This window comes from Epinephelus fuscoguttatus, linkage group LG4, assembly GCF_011397635.1.
Source record: "Epinephelus fuscoguttatus linkage group LG4, E.fuscoguttatus.final_Chr_v1".
Classification (NCBI taxonomy): domain Eukaryota; kingdom Metazoa; phylum Chordata; class Actinopteri; order Perciformes; family Serranidae; genus Epinephelus; species Epinephelus fuscoguttatus.
In genome coordinates this window covers 44655837-44678256 of record NC_064755.1, presented here as the reverse complement: position 1 = coordinate 44678256, position 22420 = coordinate 44655837, and the positions used below count along the sequence as shown (strand labels likewise).

The 22420-nt window shown below is 42.1% G+C and overlaps 1 protein-coding gene across 1 annotated transcript in view; it reads right to left on the bottom strand.

Annotated features, from left to right (window-relative positions):
• Nucleotides 1-19263: 19263 nt before the first annotated feature.
• LOC125887005 (metabotropic glutamate receptor 8-like) overlaps nt 19264-22420 on the bottom strand; it is a 202920-nt gene continuing 199763 nt past the window's right edge. Inside the window, exon 11 of the mRNA XM_049573452.1 lies at nt 19264-19851. Coding sequence (XP_049429409.1) covers nt 19802-19851 — 50 coding nt within the window. The 3' untranslated portion in view covers nt 19264-19801. The remainder of the gene's footprint in view (nt 19852-22420) is intronic.

Below are 22420 nucleotides of genomic sequence, written 5' to 3'. Positions count from 1 at the left end.
TCCCGATTTGTGGACATTCTCGGCTGCTGTTCTTCTTTGAGTTAGCTGCTAACTGCGACCTGACGCGTTCATTTTGATTAATTAATCACAGAAAAAAAACCCTTTAAAAACATTACACTGATTAATTGCGTTGCATGGTGCCCTTAGACGCGGTGCATCACTGACGGCCACAGTGGCTTCATCACATGATGGACGCAGACTTCTAGATTCTAGGTTCTGGGTTCTAGATTGCAACCAACTGAAACTTCTCCGTGTGTGCAGAAGAGCTATGGTGGTCAATGCAAAAATGTAGATGGCCCTACCTTGAGCCAGTGTTTGGTTTGTTTGTTCTAGGCTTACGTAGAAACATAGTGGTGCAACATGGCAGACTCCACAGACGAGGACCTGCTCCCTATGTAGATGTAAACGGCTCATTCCAAGGTAACGAAAACATGATTCTTATTTTCAGGTGATTATACAATAAAGAAAACATACTTATTATATTATATTGAATTTCTGCCAATATGTCCTCCTAAATCCTGCACACTGGAGCTTTAACAGTGAAAGAATTTAAGAAACCTCAGGAAGAGCAACTGAGGAGGGATCCCCTCTGTCAGACAGACATTGCTATAGATGTTGTGTGTACAGAATAACCAGCATAGTAAAGTCACGGTATCAACAATCAGGATGACAAAACTGTAGATAGATTGTAAATATATATGACGAATGGACGCAGTGAGTGTGTTAACTTGATTATTGCAAGCTTATGTTGAAACATTAAGTCAAGGTGATGCGTCTCCATGTTAAATGACTTTCACTCAGCCCTGTTTGTTACTGGTTTCTCACCAGTTTCTGCTGAGATCCGCTTCACACCACCTCGTCCTCTCAGCTCACACTCTGCAGCGTGTGCAGCAGCGAGCTCCTGATAATCACATCTGCAGACAGATGGCACGGTGGCAAGAAAAAATAAAAAACCTAAAACCCACAGCTATTAGCGCTGACGTCGCCCTTGGTTCCAGAGCCGGTTTCTGTCTCCCACAATCCTCGGGGTGTCTTTGTGAATAAACACGACGCTGCCTCGCAGCGACGCCTTAATGAAGAAAAATGCAGCGCTTCCTTTCGCTGCCAAAGTTAAGAGTAAATAATGCACCGTGTGCGTGACAGGACAGCATGTGGATCATTAATTTCAGAGGGTCCAGGATGGGTCATCTGCGCCTGCAGGGGCCCCGGGGGGCCAGCGCTAATTATAGCCTCCACCCAGGAGGGAGATGATGAAGAGGAGGCTGCTGGAGAGAGAAATAGAGAGTGTGTGTGTGTGTGTTTCTAAAGTATGTCTCTATGTGCAGGTGTGTGTTCAGCACCTGTGTTTATTTTAGTTCAACTTAAAGTGTGAAGCAAGTACGAATTAAAGTCCCAGCTTAACGTCTCTGCACTGTCAGACTTCATAAGAATTCTCTGACTGATAAAAGATGATATGCTTTGTTATGAGATTAACAATAAAGAAACAGAGGTCACCAGTTAATTATCTTTATGGATGTAAAATCTGTTTGATGCAGCCTGTCACGAAACAGAAAATACTCCTCTTTCAACACTTAAATTTATGACTGTTTTCCAGCACTGATACTTCTTCTTGTTTGTGAATGAAGTGAAGTGTTGAGCAACTAAAGAGACAAATATTTTCCTCAGGAGTTGGACACAGAGCTAAAAGAGAGAGAATATTGGACTTACATTCATCACGTGGACACAAACACGACTCCAAATCAATGCTAATGTTGCTCTGTGTCTCCTGGATGTAGAAAAGCAGCTGTTTGCTCACATGTTAGCCACTGCTGCTTTATAAGCTGGAAATAGTGTTTGAATTACACTGCAGGTTTTTAGGGTGGGAGGGTACTGCACACATGCACACATCTGCCTACGTGCAAAAATATTCTATCACTACACTTTAATTCATACAGAGAATATTAAGTCTGGGACAACGAAGAGGAGACAGAATAATTATTCACTGTTGAAATGTTTTTCTAAAACGCCCCCCAGCGAGAAACGAGAGTGTAAAGGTAACGGTTTGTGTTACTGACTTAAACAGACCAGACAGAGGCTGTGTCCATGACAGTAGGCTCTGTGTACAAGTACAGTGACTCCTATCCAGTTTCACCAGGGATTGGCTTACTGGTTTCTGCTTTCCTTCCCATCTCAGTCAGAGCCGCTCTCACAAACGTTTTACTTTTTTGGTTTACACGCAGCACGTATTGCTGTTTGTGTTGAGTGTCTCCGACTGAGACAGGAAGGAAAATGGAAACTAGTGTGCCAACCCTTGGCGAAACTGGATGTCGTCGCTGTACTTGCCTATTATGAACCACAGCTCCCAATATTGGTCTCACCAGTGTGTGAACCACACCGTGACACTGTTTTTTTTTTTTTCATTCTACGAAAATGAGTGGAAATTGTTGTGTTCCAAAACACATGCACGTTGACGAGAGCTCTGCCGTTAGCTTATCATTTATTTAAGGAACCTTAAGAATCACAGCTGTACAGTTTATGATTCTTTCTGCAAGAAAAACAAAGGTTTCTTTACAAATTCAGTGTCCCGGTGAATGTAATTCACATACAACTGATCATTTTCCCTCCCTGTCTACGGTCTGCTTCACACTGGTGTGGCAGCTCCTATTGTTTTGGGTACCCTGCACCTCTGACATCGTCTTTTGCCTCCTCCCTCACAGTACCATTGCACACACTGGAACTGTTTGCTGTTTGTGTGCATCCAGCGGACGCCACTGATTCACCTGCTCTCTACTTCAGTGTGCCACACAAAGTGCTTTGGACTGAACCTGTGTTTTGGAAGATTTCAAACCAGCAAACAGACTGTCACTGTTTTTTGCTCACTCTGTGTTTGAGAAGTTCTTTCATTTAAGGCTACTATAAACTTTCCATCTGTCTCTGGTGCTGCTATTGGGTGCAGACCAAACCTGTCACAGTAGGATATAATACGAACCGTTGTATGACACAAACAGTAGTGTCCTGGGTAAAGGTCCAGTTTTGTTTGACACAAATATTTCCCCTCCTCCCACACTATGTGGACTTTCCTTTTCTTTATACCACATCAATTGCTTTCAGTGTCAAGTACTGCAGTGGACGGGTTTACATCAGAGTTAACTGAAAGCCTGTTGCGTCTCATAAAGACATTAACGGTGCTGACAAAGTGTCAGGATTTGAGAACCTGAGAATTAGAGTGGGCTGAGTCATTGATATAAAAATGGACATTTTGTGGGTGAAGTTTTCCTTTAACTGACGGCTGTAATTCAGCACTCATGCTCTGGAAGTATTACCTGCCTTTCAGTTTAATAACTGCTGTACTGTCCTTGCACTTGACTTAAAGCCGGTGCATTAATCCAGCAGACGCTTCAGGGAGCAGCCCGACGTGTTTCTGCTGTCGAACAGTAAAGACCTGTCTGCGGAAACAAGCTGCTGCACCTCCGCAGGCTGATGTATATGCATGAGTTTGCATTTCAGGAAAGTCCATTTGTTAAAAGCATCTTTGATGGCGCGGTTTATAAATAGTCAACAGAGACGATATGCAAACAGCAGATTTCACATGCTAATCATCCGACTGATTTACATGTTAATATCACACAAGAATCACAGAGAATGATCTGTGACCAGCCTTATCTCAATATGAATGCGTTCAATCTGCAAAAAATAAAATGCCGTGAGCGAGTGAACGCCTCCTCCAATGTGTGCGGAGGAATTATGCTCACAAAATGTCAGGCATAATGTGTTTCCAACAAAAAAAAAAGAAAGAAAGAAAAAGGAACTAAATGTGCAGTGTGGCAGCAGTTTAGTTCAGAGAGACATAAACAGACAAGCTGTCATTTCAGTCAGGAGTGTAGTTTTTTTTACAACCTGCTGAGGATTTGTGGTTTCTGGACAGTTTTAAGAGTCACTCTGCTTCACATGCTCCTGCAGTTTCATCACAGATGGCATTTTGAGTTCAGGTAAAAAAAAAATAATAAAAAAAAATTGTATTTCGGTCCACAGTCGGCTCAGGTCATAAATCAAGAGTAAGAAATGCAAACTCAGCTCTTTGGGTTTCACTTTTCCAGCTCTATATCTCTAAACTGTGAAAAACAAAACCTGGAAGATTTAAAATGATCATTTGAATTGTTTTTTTGCTTAAAACATTGTTTCAGACTGTCTTAAATCAATCATTAACTGGTGTGTATTTCTTTTACTTGTGCCTTGTTGGATAATTTATCATGTAAATTTACATTACATGTGTGTCAGCAGTGAAATGAAGCTTCTTTTTTTCCATCAGTCTGAAAGAACCAGAGAAGACTCCATTTTACTCTCAGCCCATCAGAGCTATTGGAGGCTTCGTTCAGACGGTGATGGCTGAAAATTGGAACAATTGGTGGGCTCGATTTTAAAGATGACGGATTCATGCTACTAAGGAAAAAAAAAATTTCTTGTGTGTGTGTGTGTGTGTGTGTTTGTGTCTTTAAAGCGGCTCTGAGAGGTTCTTTCTCTCTTGTAAAACAGCCTCTTTGATTTTGTGTTCTCGCTCATCAGTGTGACGATCAATGAAACGATCGATTCGCTCAACTAAATATGGGGAATTTGATTACTCAGTCCAGCAGGAAAACCTGGAGCTTCACTCCCTCGTCCACATTCAGAACTTTCCTCATCAGTGTTCACCCTCTCAGTGCTCCCCTTGTTTAATCTTTTATAGACAGTTAGACTCTCCAGTTGTGTTTAATCAGCCTGTTCTCGTTCTCAGAGCGTCACAAGGCACCTTTTAGCATCTGTACAGTTTGTACCTGGCTTTCAGCTAACTCCAGTGTAAACCTATCTGTGGCAATGATGTGGTATTAAGTCCAGTTTAAACCAAAGATTTGCGACGAGACAAGTTGAAACAGGCAACTGCCTGCATTGCATCGTTCTGCAACGTTCTAAAAACCTATACACTACGTAGGTTGATGCAGTTTGTGCTTCTATCTATGATGGATAACCAAACATCTGTACGTCCCTCATATCACCACCAATGCTCCGTGAATGGAAAGATCAACACATAGATGGATACATAGTGTCTGTGGATATTAAATACTTTTCTCTTTTCATCTGTGATAGATTGATGCACAGATGTATGTAGATAAACTATCTCTCCATCTGCATCAGGGGAAGGTTAGGTATCCATATATCTGCTAGTCTATCATCCATATTCAGTGGTTGGACCAATAGATTGGGTGACTTAGATCCATATGTCAAAATATGAGTACTGGATGTATGAACACTGACAAGACTGTGAAACTGTGTCAATAAGATACCTGACAAATACAAAGTGTATCTCATTTAATTGAGGACATTTGTTCAAACTGAAGATAAGTTCGAAGCACTGAAATAGAGGAAATGCATCAGGTGACGACTATCCCCACTGTGTGGAAATATCATCAAGCCGAGCCAACATTTGTTGGGAGTTGGTTACATAGTTCAGAACTTTGCTATGTTTTATGGCTGGTATACACTGCGATTTTGGGCTGTCCAAGACTAAAGATGGCCATCGTGGGAGAAACGTGGCGATATCTGTGGTCGTGGCTCTAAAACGGTGGTCTTACATCGCACTGTGAGACAGGGTCAAGGACGGTCAGTGTCAATGTCAACAAAGCGACCAAAGATAACCTGAGGTTATAACCATATTGACGTACGTCGTAACCTGCGATTCAGTAGTAAACGGCCATTGTACAATCTGCACACATCAAACTTGACGTCGTACCAAAGTTTATTAGATCCACGTCTCACAGTGTGTCATGCAATGTCTTATAAGTTTGCTAAAGTCGCACAGTGTATAGAGGGCATTAGGCAACAAGTCAGTTGATGATGTACGGCTGGATTCAGTGACTTACAGAGACCGCTCAGAAATCGAAAAACAAGCATGACAAAGACATTTATTTACACCGGCCGAAAACACTGTTACTGAACTTTGCTGAAACACGTCCAATCTTCTTGGAATTTCGCAGGTCATTGTTTGGTGGTATTGTGGTCAACTGGCCAGAAGCATGAAAAGATCGACCATTTGAAACCACTTAGAAGTTTGTGTTACAACAATTTACCCCACATTAGGTTTCCTGTGCTCCCCTAGGCAGAAAATAGTGGCTAAAGTTAGCCAGCGTTAGCTACTAATGTTATCCTGACAGCAGTGCATCCATGTCCAGAGCTGAAATATAAAAAGCAGGTACACTTAGGTATATTTACTCACCCAGCAAAAAACAAGACTGCAGTCATTTCAGTTGTGGACCCAACTGCACACAAAATAGTTACAGTCCACTAGACTGGCTTTAATCAGCTCGTCGTGTAACCTTGGTAACATTAGTAAATCAATAAAGTTGTAGAATCACTTTTCTAAGGTTTGTATAGATCACATCCGACATGAGTTTCAGTTTTCTGACGATACCTGCTCCCTGCAGGTTCATCTAACGCTCTTAATGTTGTCAGTTCCCTCTGTATTCATTTCATACAGCATATGGATTTATGACTTCCTGCCCTCCATCTGAAGTCTGCATGTCATGATAGTCACGTGGATTGCAAACACGCTACTGTCTCCATGTTTGGATTCTTCATTCACTGTGGAGGCATGTGAGAAAAACAAAGCTCTCTTCTGAATCGCACTTTAACATTAACCTGTTTGCATTTCTGCCATTGTATTGATGATCATTATGATTTATGTTTTATTTGCACTCTTCACATATAAACGTGTCTCTCACACTTGCATGTGAAAAATACTGTATATGAATTAATGATTTATGTGCTGTACCTCAGCTGACGCACGCAGTGTCAGAGCGGGTCGTTCAGGGTGAGCAGTGACCTGTGAGCTGACCGACCACTGAATGTGTCGCTGCAGCGCAGAGACCACCTGGGACTGAACCCACCTGCAGCCAATTAAAATGTCCGAGAGTCAGAGAGAAGCTGTGACCCCCCTCCAACACACACACACACACACACACACACACACACACCTGTGAATCGATGCCAGAGAGGTTAAAAATAAAGTTTCTGTTGGTGTGTCAGAGCCCATCAGAGCAGGCTGGCTGTGAATCAGCTGACGACGTGACGTGAAGTTTCCTGTGAAGGAAAAACAGAATCAATATTTATATTCTTTTTTTTTTAAAGATATATTTTTGTGCATTTTTTGCCTTTAATGGACAGGACAGTTGGGTGTGAGGGATGGAGAGAGAGGGGGAGTGACATGCAGCAAAGGGCCACAGGCTGGACTCGAACCCGAGCCACTGTGGCAACAGCCTTGTACATGGGGCGCCTGCACTAAGCCACCGACGCCCCCAGTATTTATATTCTTAATATGAAGCAGCTGAATGTGTTACAACAGATATTGATTACTGAAGACAACCTGCTCTCATCAGTAGTCTGACGGTGTTGATGTAAGATTTCTCTCCTCAGCTGCTGCTTCGCTCATTTAAAGGATAAATCCACTGTTTCTGGAAACCAATGTTTCCATGTTTCTCATCTGGTTTTCTCACAGTAGAGAATTTACAGCAGAGGAGTGGTGGAATATAACCACATACATCCACTCAAGCACTGGACTTAAAGCTGAGGTTGGAACATTTAATTGCATACTGTAATTCAAGTGTCTGAGGGAACAGTAGATTTCTGCACCTCCTCTTGGCTCTGTTTTCAGGCTTTAAAATCTAGCCAGTGATTAGAAACTTTGTTCAATCACAGATCATTTCAGAGAGGAGGTGTTCCTATTGGCCGGTCTACAAATGCAGATGCATGTCCCTTCGGTGAAAGCCTGATTCAGTGGCGGAGAATCCTGCAGAGAAAGTTGCCATTTGAGCAACAATTGGCTACACTGCAAAGCAACCCAATAAAGGAAGGTGGACTAAACAAGAGTCTGACAATACATGACATAAAACACGTGTCAGTATCGGCGCTAATAGTTTAGCCTTCTGCTAAAGGCTCACAGCTGTGGCTTCATGCTTATGTATATGTAGCTAACGTTAGCTAGAGCCTCAAACCACAGTGTGTCCTCCGCCTCAGTCCCCGCCACTACAGACCACTTCACTGGGAGAAGAGTGAGCAGCAGCTCCAGAAACTGACCCCCAGTCAGCGGCCACAACAATTAAGACCGAACTGCTGCGACTCCCCACCAGATTAGCAAACTTTCTGTTGCTGCTGTTACACAGGTTAGACCCGGCGCTCCCACTGGCCACCAGCCTGCGCTGACACCATGCACTGGAGGGTTTGTATCGGATGAATTTAAGCCACTACTGCTGCTGGTTTAAGTCCCTGTACAGACCAAATATGGAGTGTGGACTGGGAGCAGGAGAGGAGCCAGTTCGCCTCCTGGGCACTTTTGAGGTGCCTTTGAGCAAGTCACCGAAGCCCCAGCTGCTCAGGGCACCTGCCCATGAGCAGCCCCCTCGCTCTATCATCTCTCCATTTAACACAGGGCAGGGAGTGAGGCAGAAGGACCGTAGGATCGTGAGCAGCTAATTTTTGTCTAATTTGTGATCTGATAAACAGAGACAGAGAGTGGGGTGAGGAAGGGCTGAATGAATCAGTTGCGGACAACTCTTCAATGAAATAAGATCTGATAAATCAAAATCTCAGAAACACTGGGTCACTGAGTGAGGGGCGTGAACATGTCTGTGGTCATCTGGTGGGCGGGGCTTAGGACAGAGAGGAGCTGCAGGAGGAGGTTGTATTTTCAAAGTCTTTCCTTTCCCAGAATCCTGCCTGTCCCAGCTTTACGTACAAATCTGAGGTGCTTGTGCTTTGCTTGAGTCTTTTCTTTTTATGCCACTTTATACTTCACCACATTTCAGAGGGAAATAATGTAATTTTAACCCAATTATACTTATCTGACAGCTTCAGTTTCTAGTTACATTACAAATTAAGATTTTTACAAAGAAAACATACAAAGAGCTCATAAAGTATTTCAGTGAAAATGCCAAACCATGATTGATGTAACGCTGAAATAAAAGCCTTTGTTGGCTTTATTTCTTTTAACACTGAATCAGCAAAGTCAAGACGGAACAAATCAAATGAACCAAAATAAGAGCACGGACTCTGACAACAGTTTCACTGACTGACGCTGGTCACAGACTCTGAGTTTGCAGCTGCTCATAGACGTCATGTAATATTGATGTTAATTAGACTGAAGGGCAGAGTCATGTGGAGCAGCTCTGAACTCTGTGAGCCAAACTCTAACTGATGCCAGCTGATTTTAATCACATAACATGGGATTCACTTCAACATTTAAGTATTGAACTACTACTAGAGAGGCTCCATTAAAGAAAAACAGTAAATAATACATATGAAAGGACACGTAAAACACAATTAAATCAAATATAATAACACAGGAAAGCATGTATTATACTTATATTTAAATATATTCATTCAAGGCCGTGAATATTGTACAGAGGTTGGATTCCTAATAAACTTATCTTCAGTGTTTCATAACGACTGAGGGCGGTTTGAATTGATCCGCAGCTCCTCACATCATCCTCCTCGTCTCTGCAAATGTAGATTCATTAAAACAATGTAAACTCTCAGGGAGTAATTGGCCCCGGGGCCACCTACAGCGGCTCGATGAAAGTGCTTAGTAATGAGAAAAACCTACAGTGTGTCTGTCAAAGAGCCAATTAAGCTGATGCTGCAGGATTTCCCGCCGGTGTCAGACTGGTTTGATAAGATGCAGAGAGGAAGAAGCTGAACCAGCTGCAGTCGCTGTTATCAGTCAGAGAGGAGATACAGTACGGACTGCACCGCAGACTGGGTTTATCCCGTCATACTCTCCTGCTGAGTGTCTGTTATTGTCTTATTATGTTATAGACAGGTTTACAGGAAGTACTCAGATTCTTTACTCGAGTGAAAATGCTCTCAAGTATTAAAAGTAAAAGTACTCAATGCAGAAGCCTCAAAGTTATTTAAAGCAGATTGATATAGGTAGAAGAAAAGGCAGCACATCCTCACATAAGTTTTGTCATTTTCTTCAAGAAAAATTAATTAAACAATAATCAGAGTTGTAATTAATTAATCATTTGCTTATTATTTTCTTTCAATTGACTATTTTTTTAGTTGCTCTTGTACAAAGTTATGGGAAATTTAATCTTTAACAAGAAATCTATTTCTAAGCTAGTGACATTACTATTAACATTTACATCACTAAAGCTGACAGACAGATGTAGTGAAGCAGTGGCGGCTATAGCACATTTGGTGCCCTAGGCAGGCCTCTCCCCAGCGCCCTGCACAACTAATCACATAAATCAATAATCAATTAAAAAAATTAGAAATGAACTTGCGTGGAGAAATTAACAATAAAACAACACGATTGTAAAGTAATAATAAAATGTACAAATTAACTTTCTAATTGAGCTAGGGATGCATCCATTTCTAAATTCTGGGCCGATACTGATACCAATGTTTAAAATACCGATGTTTTTATATTGGTGTTTCTTTTTTGTTGTTATTTATTCTTCCTTTGTTTCAGGGAAACACAGAAATCTATGCTATAAAATAAATGAACAGTTTTAAAGTCCTTCAGTCCTTCATTACACTTCACACCTTTAAATGAGCACAAATTCAGTAACACACACTTATGAAACAACCTTTAACATAACCTTCTTTCACATGAAAAATGTCTTCTCAAAAAATCAGCTGAAAGTCTTTTTACTCTATATGATACATCTTAATTCTCTCTAATTTCTGTTTTATCGTGCTGTGAAAACATCAACACATTTCTCCTTCAAACAGCTGATTTATTCAAGTTTCTCACCAAAAACTACATTTTACAAGATTACATTGAACACATCATGAGGACGTTTTCCCCAGTACTCATTTTTACTGAACAGAGCATGAACACTTCACGATGTAAATCAATGCAACTTCTGTGAGCTGTTCGTTGCGGCCACCGGCTGCGGAGAGGAAATGATAACTAGCTGCTAACTGCTAACAGCTAACCTTTATGTTCTTTCACACACACACTCCTCTCAGTAGTGTTGTGGTAGCTGAGTGGGCACCAGGGTTTAGCGTGAACTATTCCTTTAAACCTCCCAAACTCCCAGAGTCAATACAGAGGACGTGAACTCAGTGTATTGTGTTAAAAACACAACACAGCATTTAAAGGTGAAGGTGAACTTGACATAAACTGGCAGTGATAAACTACAGCACTTATTACGTATGTATAGAGCTGCAGTCTCACCTTGTTTTCTCCTCCTCAGATCAGTAATGTAATGTAGCAGCGTGTCTTTTTATTCAAATTCTTATTTTTGGACACCTCAGTGGGCTGAATTTAATTTTCCTTTTGTTGATTATTTTGGCAGTGTCCACCGTGGAGCTGATTACTTCCTGGCAGTCACTTCGTAAATACAACCAGTGTCTTCTGCCAACCTGCTCGGCTGATTTCGTCCTCTGTGGGAACAGATTCAGAGCCGTCTGTCACATTTCTGTTTCACATGGTTCTCCTCTCAGCGCTGAGCCCATTACTACAGACAGAAGGGCTGATGATTATTATTGATTATTGCCACGGGGTGGATTTAAGGCTTTCTGACACACTGGCTGTACATTCTTGACACAGACAGCTGCTAAAGAAGGAAGTATAAAAACAGATCAGGTCATACATTTTGCGTATGATTTGGTTTTTATTTGCCTCCTGAAGAAGAAAACAGATCATGTGCAGAAAGCTAGTAGACACCTTTAACCATTAACTGGTTAAACTGCAGAGAATATTCGAACAGAATAATCGGTCACGCATGTCGGCCTTTAGGTTCATTCTGCTACTTTATGGTTCACTGCATGGAGCATTACTTGGATCTCGGCGGACTAGCTGTGTTAACATGTGGAAACACAGTGGCCACGCCTCCGGTCTCCACTGGTCAGCCAGCCTTGGCTGCTCTGCACTCCGCACCAGCTGGGTTTGTTGGGAGCTAGTTAGTGGCGCTGCTCATTTGGAGAACAATGCTGGTAACACTGTCTCAACCCAACAGGCTTTCTGTGGAAACATGCCGGCCCTTAACATCACAGTTAGCTCTGTCAGCACCGTTAGCACTGTCCGTATAAAGACAGAGCGCAACGCCTCATAATCTGAAAGCCACGCCCCCAAAGGGGAAATAAGGCCCGCTTTCCCCCTCACACTTTCCCCCTCTGTTTCCAGCTTGTTGAGTTTTATCTAAGTCCAAATGCCGAAAAGTTGCTGTGTAGTGGGCTGCATGGCCAATAAAAACCCAGAGCTTAGCTTTTATCAGCTGCTGAGCAGAAAAACGGAACCTTGTAGAAGACAAAAGTGGATAGAGGCAATAAAACTTGAGGCTTCAACAGGGAAGAAACTGTGGGATCCTGACACTCGGTATGCCTGTGTGTGCAGCTAACACTTTGTCAAACCCTCCAAATGTTAACTGTATTTATGTATGTTAAGCTAAAGCATTGACAGTTTAATGCAACTTCTGTTATAACTGCGCCCAGTGCTCCGCGATTCAAGCAGTCCATTCCAGCAGTCCGCTCTAGCACTTCTATCAATCTACCAGCATGTAGAGGCATGTCTTAAAACATGTGACGGTAGTAGGAGCAGGCTGACGGCTGAGCATGCCCAAATGTTCATCTTCTTAAAAAAGAATCTCCACATCATGTTTTTTCCAAGACGAGCAAGGTAAGGAGAAGGGACACTGAGGTGGACTGGCAATATTAAGCTCATCAATATACCGTTGCCTCTCTGGTAGGCATAGCATGCTAAAATAATCCTTTGCCATCTTATTATTAGCTAATTATTAGCTAGCTATAGCTAATAATTTCAGCTAGCTAGCAATTCAGTCGTGGAGACTTGAAGGCGCGGCTGCGGAGACAGAATGACAGCGAACGAGGGAAGAACCAAAGGGGAAAGCGGGCCTCGTTTCCCCTTTGAGGGCGTGGCTTTCAGATTATGACGCATTGCGCTCTGTCTCTATGGCTAGTGGTGCTAACATAGTTAACAATGCTGAAGGGATTTTGCAGCTCAAAACGAGGCTGCTTACTTACCGTATTTCTGCAGCAACGTCGTTCCGCCTCTGTGACGGTATAACCAGCGCTAATCATGAATGAGCAGACCTTCTAGCTAATTTAGCTGGTTGTGTACTGTGAGCAGCCAAGGTTAATGTTAGCTAACCAGCAGGGAGGGGTGGGCGATGTGTTTTTTATAACACTGCTAGCTGTCTGTCAGCAAAGCCAACATAAAATAAAATAAAGGCAGAACGTTTACATTAAAAAATATTGAAATGTCACCACCTCTAAATGGATAACCCTTCAAAAAACTGAAGCTCACTGAATCAATGAAGGGCAAGACTTTAAGGAAAGGCCTCTTGAATTCTTGTATTTCACATCATTTTGCTTTTTTCCATAAACATTAAGTGGTTTGTTACCGGTTAATGGTTGCTGGGCTATTGCTGGCAAAATTAACCACAAGTGACATCAATAGAGGTCTTTTTTGTTTGTTTGTTTTTGGTCAACAATATATTAATTTCCTTATTTAATAATCATTTGTTTCTCATGGTCGGTAACTTTTGTTGTAATGATAAGGCAATAAACCATTCGGTATATGTAATCTAAACAAAAAAAAAAAAGGTACTTCACCTTTCATCTTCAAGGCAAGTGCTAACATCAACATGCTAACATGCTCACAATGATGATGCTAACATACGGACTGTTTACCTGCAGGCAACCAAAGCCTGCTCAAAGTGATTGGTCAATACTACACGGAGACCAGAATGTTTCCAGTGCCAAAATCTTGTGCAATTGCTGTTCATAGACATTGAGCACGTATAATGTGTGCTGCTAAATTTAGTTAGTTAGCACTCTAATGTTTGCCAGTGAAGACTGAAGTACGGCTGAGGCTGATGGGAATGTGATCAGTTTTTCAAGTATTTAGTCATCAACAACAAATCAAAATGTCGATCTGATAATGTAAGTGTCATATGAAAGGGTAAGGGATCACTGAAGTTTGACACCAAATTTTTTTCCGGTGGCCAAACAGTGGTACTGCAATTTCCAGGGTCCGTCACATGATGCCAAAGGGACGTTTGTAACTCAATGGATACATTTCTTTGAGCGTCACAACTCCTGCAAAATGACTCATTTCACTATCAGGATTTGATTCCGATAATATTTGGCAAATCTAGAATAGCCACAAGATGAAATCAAGTCTGTTGCTCTGTCAGCAGCAGTCAGCTGAGTGCTCAGCGGCTGTAAGCCTGCACTATGGGCCCAATGATGCAGAGGCAGCACCGATCATCTGCGTAATTTCATAATATGGACAAAGCAGTTTTCAGCAACTTTTGAGTAACTTTCATATGAATGAACAGGATCCTGCTGCTAATGCTGTATCCAGGTCTCTTAATACATCCATGCTGGGAATGCGTCAGGATCCCCCAGGAGGAGCTGGAAAGCGTGGAATATCTGGAATACCTTGCTGAGCCTGCTGCCCTTGTGATCCGACCCGGTTAAGTTGATGAAAATAGATGGATAAGAATATGAATGTCTGAACCAATTTCATCTCAGTCCATCCAACAGTTTTGAGATATTTCACTTTGGACCAAAGATAAAACCATAACTAACTCACTCACAGAGAAAATCAAGTCATGCTGTTGCTAATGAGCTAGCATGTTTGATGACCAGTAATGCTGTAGAGAAAATGATGCAGAGGCTCCGCCAGCTTCTCCTTTGTGTCCGTCACACTGATGATGCAGCTACAAACTGTCTGACATGAGACGTTGAATACTTATACTTTGTGTTAAAGTTGTTTAAGTCAGCAAGTTAGGAGCAATTCCTTCTTCAAAAATTGGGACGGATTGTATTTTCAACATTTTCTTGGCATGCTAGGAGCAACAGCAGTGTAGATAAGGGCGGAGAGTGATTGGCAAAGATGGTATTTTAAATTAAGTAACTTAACTTTTAGAAACTTTCCGCCTCAGAGGGTTGTTTGAGTGGAGTCTTGTGAACACAGCAAATCTGAAACCACTTCAGGCACCACAAGTCACCACTGCTGAATTTATATTCAACCATATGAAGACAAAGACTGTTCTTAGATTCCAGTCAACTAATCAGACTCAAGTTATTTGATTATTTGCTGAAACAACTGAACCATGCAGGAAAAACAAATGTTCTTTCACACAGCTTGTCGTCTGCAGCAAACCCCAAGCTGACAGTTATTATTAAATAAAAACCACTAACTGTACTATTAATAACTTTCTGTTATTAATGTGGCCTTTTCATTCCCTCTCTCAGATGTCCATCTACAGCATAATTTCCATGTTGAGACATAATTGCCCCCTTGTGTTTCAGAGCGGTTGAGGTCACCACCACATTAGTTCCATTTCACTGAACAAACCAATCATGTCGCATAAACAACCTCTGGACTTTTTTAAAGGACATATTCATCTGGTTTGTGCTCCTCATCTTTTGTTTCAATAAATGTGAAAATACAGAGTGAATATTTTGACTCACCACGACATATAAGACCAGTAAAAGATGAACACTGGTACTTCTGCAACTCTCAGGAGAATTCGTCAACTGATAGTCACAAATAAATAAAATGTAAAATCAGAAAGATGTATTCATGAGTCTGAGTGCTGGAGAACAGCAGCGGCAGCAGAGAGACAGAAGTAGGACAGACGTCATGCTGCAGTTAATGGGTCACTTTGGGACGGCAGTGTCACTAATTATCAGCTGCTTCTTCATCTGAAATGTGAAACAATCAACTCATTAATCCGTCTGTCTCAGACATGGATTCTTCTCAGGCTGTCCTTGCTATCGGAGGTCAGTTTGGGAAGTTAAAAGGAGTTCAGCATTTTTGGAAGAGTTAGATGAGAAGATCAATACCACTCTCACATCTGTCAAACATAAAAGCTGGAGCCAGCAGGTGGTTAGCTTAGCATAAAGAGGCCAAAGCTAGCTGGGCTCTGTTAGAAGCTTCCAGCACCTCTAAAGTTCACCAATTAACACGTTAAATCTTTCTTTGGTTTGCACAGAAAGTGTAAAAATGACAGTTTGCATGGGCCGGACTATTTCTTGGCTGGGATCAGCGACTTCCCGGACTCTCAGCTGGTTGCCTGGCAACTGCTCAGAGCCAAGAGACAGCAGAATAGACACCAAACTCGAAGAAAGTCTCAGTGCCAGCATTAATCAAGACGCTGCTGCTGTGTGGTGCCCACAGAACTCTCTCCTATCTGGTTATTTACAGATATATGACTTGACATTGGAGCAAAACAACTCAAACTAAACTTTAAATTGTGTAGCAGTTGGCCCAGAACATGCTCAGTACCACCGATATCTGAGAGGCCTAATTTAATCTCAAAGTGATATGTTTCACTGAGACACATAAAGACTCACTCTCCTGTAAATAAAACAAGTGAAAACTTATAACGAAGATGTTATATAGTAATAAATGTATTAATACCACAGTGTAGAAATATTTTGTTAAAGTCTTGTGCTGTGTCTCAAATCAGATACTCTCTATTTTGAGTATGTGAATGTGTTAACACTAAAGGTGTGTTCATAAATCCAATCTGATGCTCTACACTAAAATGAGAGCCCTGCTGTTTGAAGAAACTGAGTTTTATTTCTTCAGCAATTAGCAAACTCGGCACACTGCTGCTCTGACAGTGTGATGTTGTCAATAACAGTACATTTCAGCAGCACTCCGAATTTACGAATGATCCAGTTCGTGTCAGAGTGAGCTCCAGCACTCAGAGTGAGTATTTCTGAACGCACCCTGAGAAGCCTGGAAAAATGCAGTGCACCATTAGTACCCAGAAGGTTCATTCAAATAGTTGAGTGTGTGAAGTTTGTCACGTCTCAACCTGAATGGTCACCATGTTGTCTTCGTAGCTAACGGGGCAGGACCACCAAAACATTTAAAACCTGTGAAATATCAGCTGCAGTTGGGGGGAGGCAGGGGTCCAGTTTGGGGACCTCAGACTTTTGTCTCTGTCCTGTTGGCTTCATCACATCGTGACCTCCAGCATGCACTGGGTCAGTTTGCAGTTAAATTGCGCTGTTTTAAGAAACTGTACACAAGTACACTTTCAACGACTGTGATTTCTTACAATATATTCACTAATGCATCCAATCAGAGGACACACTATGTGCACAATATTACAGAAGCTACCCAGGAACAATATAAAACAGCTTTAAGAATTGCAGATAAACCGAGAAGTATAAATGCAAACTCTTACCTGAAGGCTGTTCAAGTCTTAAACAGCTGAGGCCTGAAGACAGCACCTGATCAAATAGAGAAGGAAAAAAAAAGTAAACACCAGTGGAGAAATTCAGATGAAGCAGTTTCATCTTCAGTATTTATTTCAGAGAGAAGCTTCTTTTCTTTCAGTTGGCTGCGAGTGCGAGAAATGAGCACGGCGTCGGGGGAAATAAAAGCAGGATGCCCGCAAGGCTTCAGCACTCAGGCTCTACCTGTCCTCTTCCTTTTCGTCTCCTCTGCCAGGAGATGCAGAAATATTCATTACATGCATGGGGAGTTGTCTCTGGCACCTCATATTGATCCGGCCTCTCCTGTTCCACAGCACGTATCGATCACATCAACTGTCTTTTTGTTTTTTGTTTTTTGTATCTGTAATGAGGCGCACGCTGTGAGCTTCCTGCAGAGTCGGGTTTGTATGATGTTAAAGGTCAAATGCAGTGTGGATGGAGTTTCTGTTCATTTCCTGCTCTGCTGCTTCATCGTGCTGGGATGTGTTGTATTTGCTATAGTTCAGGGGTGGAAGACGCACTCAGGTCTTTTACTGCAGTGAAAATAGCAGCACTACAGTATAGAAATACTCTGTCACAAGTAAAAGTCCTGCATTCAAACCCTTAAGTAAAATTAAAAAGTATAAGCATCATTAATACTTAAAGTACAAAGGTAAAAGTACTCATTGTGCACAAAGGCCGATTTCAGGATCATATTGACACACATTGTTTGTTTACATTAACTTATGGGTACCTCCTTTTGGGCACTGAGCTTATCTTACCTCAACTGGTTAGGTTTTAGACATCTAAAAAAAGACTCACCTAAAAATATTTAAGTGTACACTATATTTAGAATATTTTCATTGCTGTACATTGCTGTCAGACAGCCCTCTCTGACAGGGAACTGAGACCATTATTTTTAAGCCACTAAACTCCACTGACAGAATCGGTAATTTTACTTAACAGAATAAAGGAGTTGGTGGTCTACTGCTGCTTTGATTGGAAGGAAATGTGGAGAAAATACTCTTAATATAGCATACACTTAAACTGATAATGGCCCATGTATGGGCCGGCCAAACTGCCTTTACGAGGCAGACAGACAGCAGACGTTAACTGAACAAAAACATTTCATGTCAGCACCGGGGGGAGAACCTCCAATTTGGGGTCCTCAGGATTGCACTTCTGCTCTTTGCAGATGATGTGGTTCTGTTGGCTTCATCACACCGTGACCTCCCGCATGTGGTCAGGATGAGAGCCAGCACCTCCAAGTCTGAGGTTCTCTGCAGGAAACTGATGGATTGCCCCCTCTGGGTTGGAAGTAAGTTACAGCCTCAAGCAAAGGAGTTCCAGTATGTCGGGGTCTTATTCACAAGTGAGGGTATAATGGAGCTGACCCGGTGACCCAGCTTTGGATAAGCGGATAAAAATAGATGGATGGATGGACCAGGGGAAGAAATCAACATAGTTTATATTTATTGATTTGTTGACATTATCTCCACGCCCACTGCAGCAAGTATGTCAAGAGACAAACACAGATATATAGCGTGGGGTCTCTGGTCTCATGGAGACAAGTGAAACCTTTCGCCAAAGCATAAACTGAAAACGTCTCGCAACTGTTTCCTTTGTGTTGGGTGACTATCTTTGAAAATGTCACATGCCCAAACGTAACTCAGCCTGAAGTCTCTTCTGTGTCATTGTCTTACAAAGACAATGACACAGAAGAATCCAGTAAATGAACATTTTCATTTCATAAAACAACTCTGTGATTTTTTTTACAGAAAATCTTAAAGTAACTAGGACTTTATGGATATCAAAAGCCACGTACCTGGTGTCAAGAAGAGTCTCATACTGACGAATCAACAGCACAAACATTTTCTGTTTCCACCAAGAGGATCTGACTGAAAAATCAAGACACCAAACCCCAACAACCACAACAGAGCAACAATAACAATGTGAATTGTCCCTGTGCTCTCATGCAATCTGCTCCCCTCAAACAGACCCAAACGTGGCACCAACTTGTGAAACATTCCTTTATTATAAATAGATCATTTGTATAAAAAACGGGCATGCTTCAATTCAACCATGGCATTTAGACATTTCACAACCAAAAGCTACCGTTCAGTTAGCCGAAAACAGCGACGGACTCGTCTCATAATGCAGGTCGACGGACGGACGACATGAGACAAGAACCAGAAATTTTCACAACCACAAGTTTTTTTTGTTTGTTTTTTTTTCAACGCACAATTAGAATAACAACAAATATGGTTGGTCCCAACAATTTCTTTTTTGTATTTCATTTAGAAGACTTGTTTAATTTTTTTTAGAATTTTTTTTTTTTTTTTTTTTTTGTCTTTAGGGTTACCATCCTCCTCCTGCTTCCTCACGGTCTCTCGGATGGTTTTCAGTTGTGATCTTGTCAGGTTTTGGGCGCTGTTCAGGCCCGCTCCCTGCTGTCTGTAAACATAAAAAACACCACAGATGTTGTTGGTTCAGTTTGTCAGTCATTCGGATCCTTCAGATTGTTCAGAGCACCTCGTGGTGACATCTGACAGAAATCTGCTTCTTTAAATGTCCGGGACGTCCTTGTGTCGAAGGCGTGGTTTCTTCACATGGCGTGGTTGGTGTAGCTGACGTAGGTGGTTTTTGTTGGCGGCACTAAGGAGAGAAGAGCAAACAGCAGATTGGTATCATTACACTCTCACTAAGCTTCAGTTTGGTGAAAGGTTCCCGATGAAGGTCTGCGAACTGTAAGAAAAAAATACACCTCCCAGATAGCACACATACATCTGGCCGACGTCGGCCTGAGGACGACACATTGGCCCTGAACTGAAAGAATGTCTGCCCACATACATCTGCGGTCTTTGTTTGGAACTGAGCTTGCGGGACACAGCATCTCATCCCAGTTGGTTTCAGGTAAGCTAACTGGAATAAACTGGCAGAAAATAGCTTTGTTGTTTATTCTGTGACCGTTAAAAGAGGTTCCTGGTGAGTGGTGAGGCACGACTGGGTGTATATAGCACATGTCCCCACCAGCTAACGTTATCTTTTGTTAGCTCGTTTAGCGGTTTAGCTCATGTTAGCTAACAGGCTACAACTGTGGTGTTTTCAATTTATTTTCCCTAGTTGACGTTATCTGCTCATCTGGTTATCGTGAGCACTCGTTTTGGGTTAAAGTGGAAGTGCCCGGAGCTGCCACCCGTGGTCGCTGGCCCCCCGGCCTGACCTCCGGGGCCCTGGACGGGTGGTCAAGTGTGGGTGAGAGGAGCGGAGAGGAGCGCGGAGGTCAAATAGTGAAGTTTAAGGATGTCTTTGGTATGTTGGTAATGTGATTTTATGGGCAATTTATCAGTCGAGGTCTCCTCCTCTGCAAAGCAAACTGACCCGATGGCTACAGGTAATAGCGCAGTTTTGAAACCACTGTTTTACCGAGATGAAGGACTGATTGTTGAGCTGCTGTTAACAGTTAACGCCGTTAACGCCGGATCCCGTTATTTAACAGTTTCAACACTAAATGAAGCAGAGTGACGGACCCAAAACCTTCAATCTGGCTAAAAGACAGCTGAAATGCTAAAAAAATACAGTTGTGAAGTTGGGATTTGTTTTTTGAAGTCATGTGCTCATCGTCTTTTCTGTCTCTTGCAGGCTGCCAGGAGAAGCGGACTGGCCGTCAGATATTGTTTGTGGAAATCTGAAAACAAAGTTTGTCAAACTGACTTTTGTCTCTTCATTGTGCACACTTACACATGAAATAGGGTAACAGTCAAGCTAGTTTTGAACGTTAGCATTCATTTCTCACATTGAATGGTGAAATATTTGTAGTTTGAAAGGTCCGACCTAAATGAATAAAGGTCGTAGTTAATGAAGCATATGAATATTAATGAAGGAGCGCCCACTGAGCGCAGCTTCTTTTATTGATCGTTTGAACGTGGCGTGGTGGCCATTTTCGATTATAGGCCGACGTCTCAGCAGCGTCTTGGCAATGAGCAAACGCTCTCCCTGCTCCTGCTACGTCTTAACGAGCTAAACATGATACATCGGGCCGACACTGGCCAGATGTATGTGTGCTATCTGGGCTATTACTGGTCCTTGAAAACTCATGGAAAAGTTTTGAAGTCTTGTCCCTAAAGATGTGTGAGAACCCTGAACTTACTTCATCTAGCATCTCCTTGAGGCTGTACTGTTCATTGCAGCTACACTATGAACGTACATTATCTTGAACGTTTAGCTACTATTAGAGCCTACAACTGTAAAGTTTTGTCTCAAGAGTGGCACTACAGGAAAGGTCAGTGGGTCACCAAATGTAGGATTCATCATCTGAGGATCATGATTCACGACAAAGAAAGGTAATAATTTACCAAACGAGCCCCACGAGAGTTTTCATTTGAAGTAGTTTGAATCGTTGTGACATTTTCTCCCCTCCCACTGAACTCTGTGCAGGATAAAAGAGGTTCGTCTCTTCTGTGAGGCTGAGAAAGTAAAGCCTGACGTGAGAGCTGCTGCTTGTTAGATTTAAGCAGATCAGTTCAGTCAGCACATCTCTGATGAGTAAACAATCCGACATCTCGCACTTTTTTTTCTGCTGATGGACCGAGAAGCAGCTTTGAAGTGTAACTCTGAGCTGTAAACAGTTTCATCAGATCTGGTCTCAGGTGACGTCTAAACAAACTCAAGTCAACTTCCTGTTAAATCCTCATTAGAGAGGCTGCACTCCGACTTCACCTCCACATAGTCGACTCTATAGAGACGCTGACACCCTTCTTCTTACAGCACCTCTGTTCAGACAATAACAGTATTCACTCTTTTTCCTGTTCATTAGTTCTCGCAGCCTGTCTGTAAATGCTTGGTATTCTAAAGGAGCAGCCTCACATATCGGTAAATCCTATTGTTCTCAGTGCATCCAATGCAGAAATACACTGGATGCACTGAGGTACACAATCATTCAAAAGTTTGCAAACTTCTGCCCAAAGTTTGATTGGATCCAGTCAGATGGCTTGGGAGGACTTGAATGCTCTTTGATGCTTTTGGGTCGCAGAAATCCTCTTTACCAAAACATGTTACTTTGTCTTAAAGGTGCATAAAAATGGCTGTCACAAGCTGTACTGCCTTTGTTTTTAAAACTGAACGCCACCAGTGAAAGAAAAGGCTTGCTGTGCTTTTTTATTGCTGCCAGGCAACCACAAACTCACCTCCTTATTCTAACCTTCCTGTGTAATCAGTCTACTGT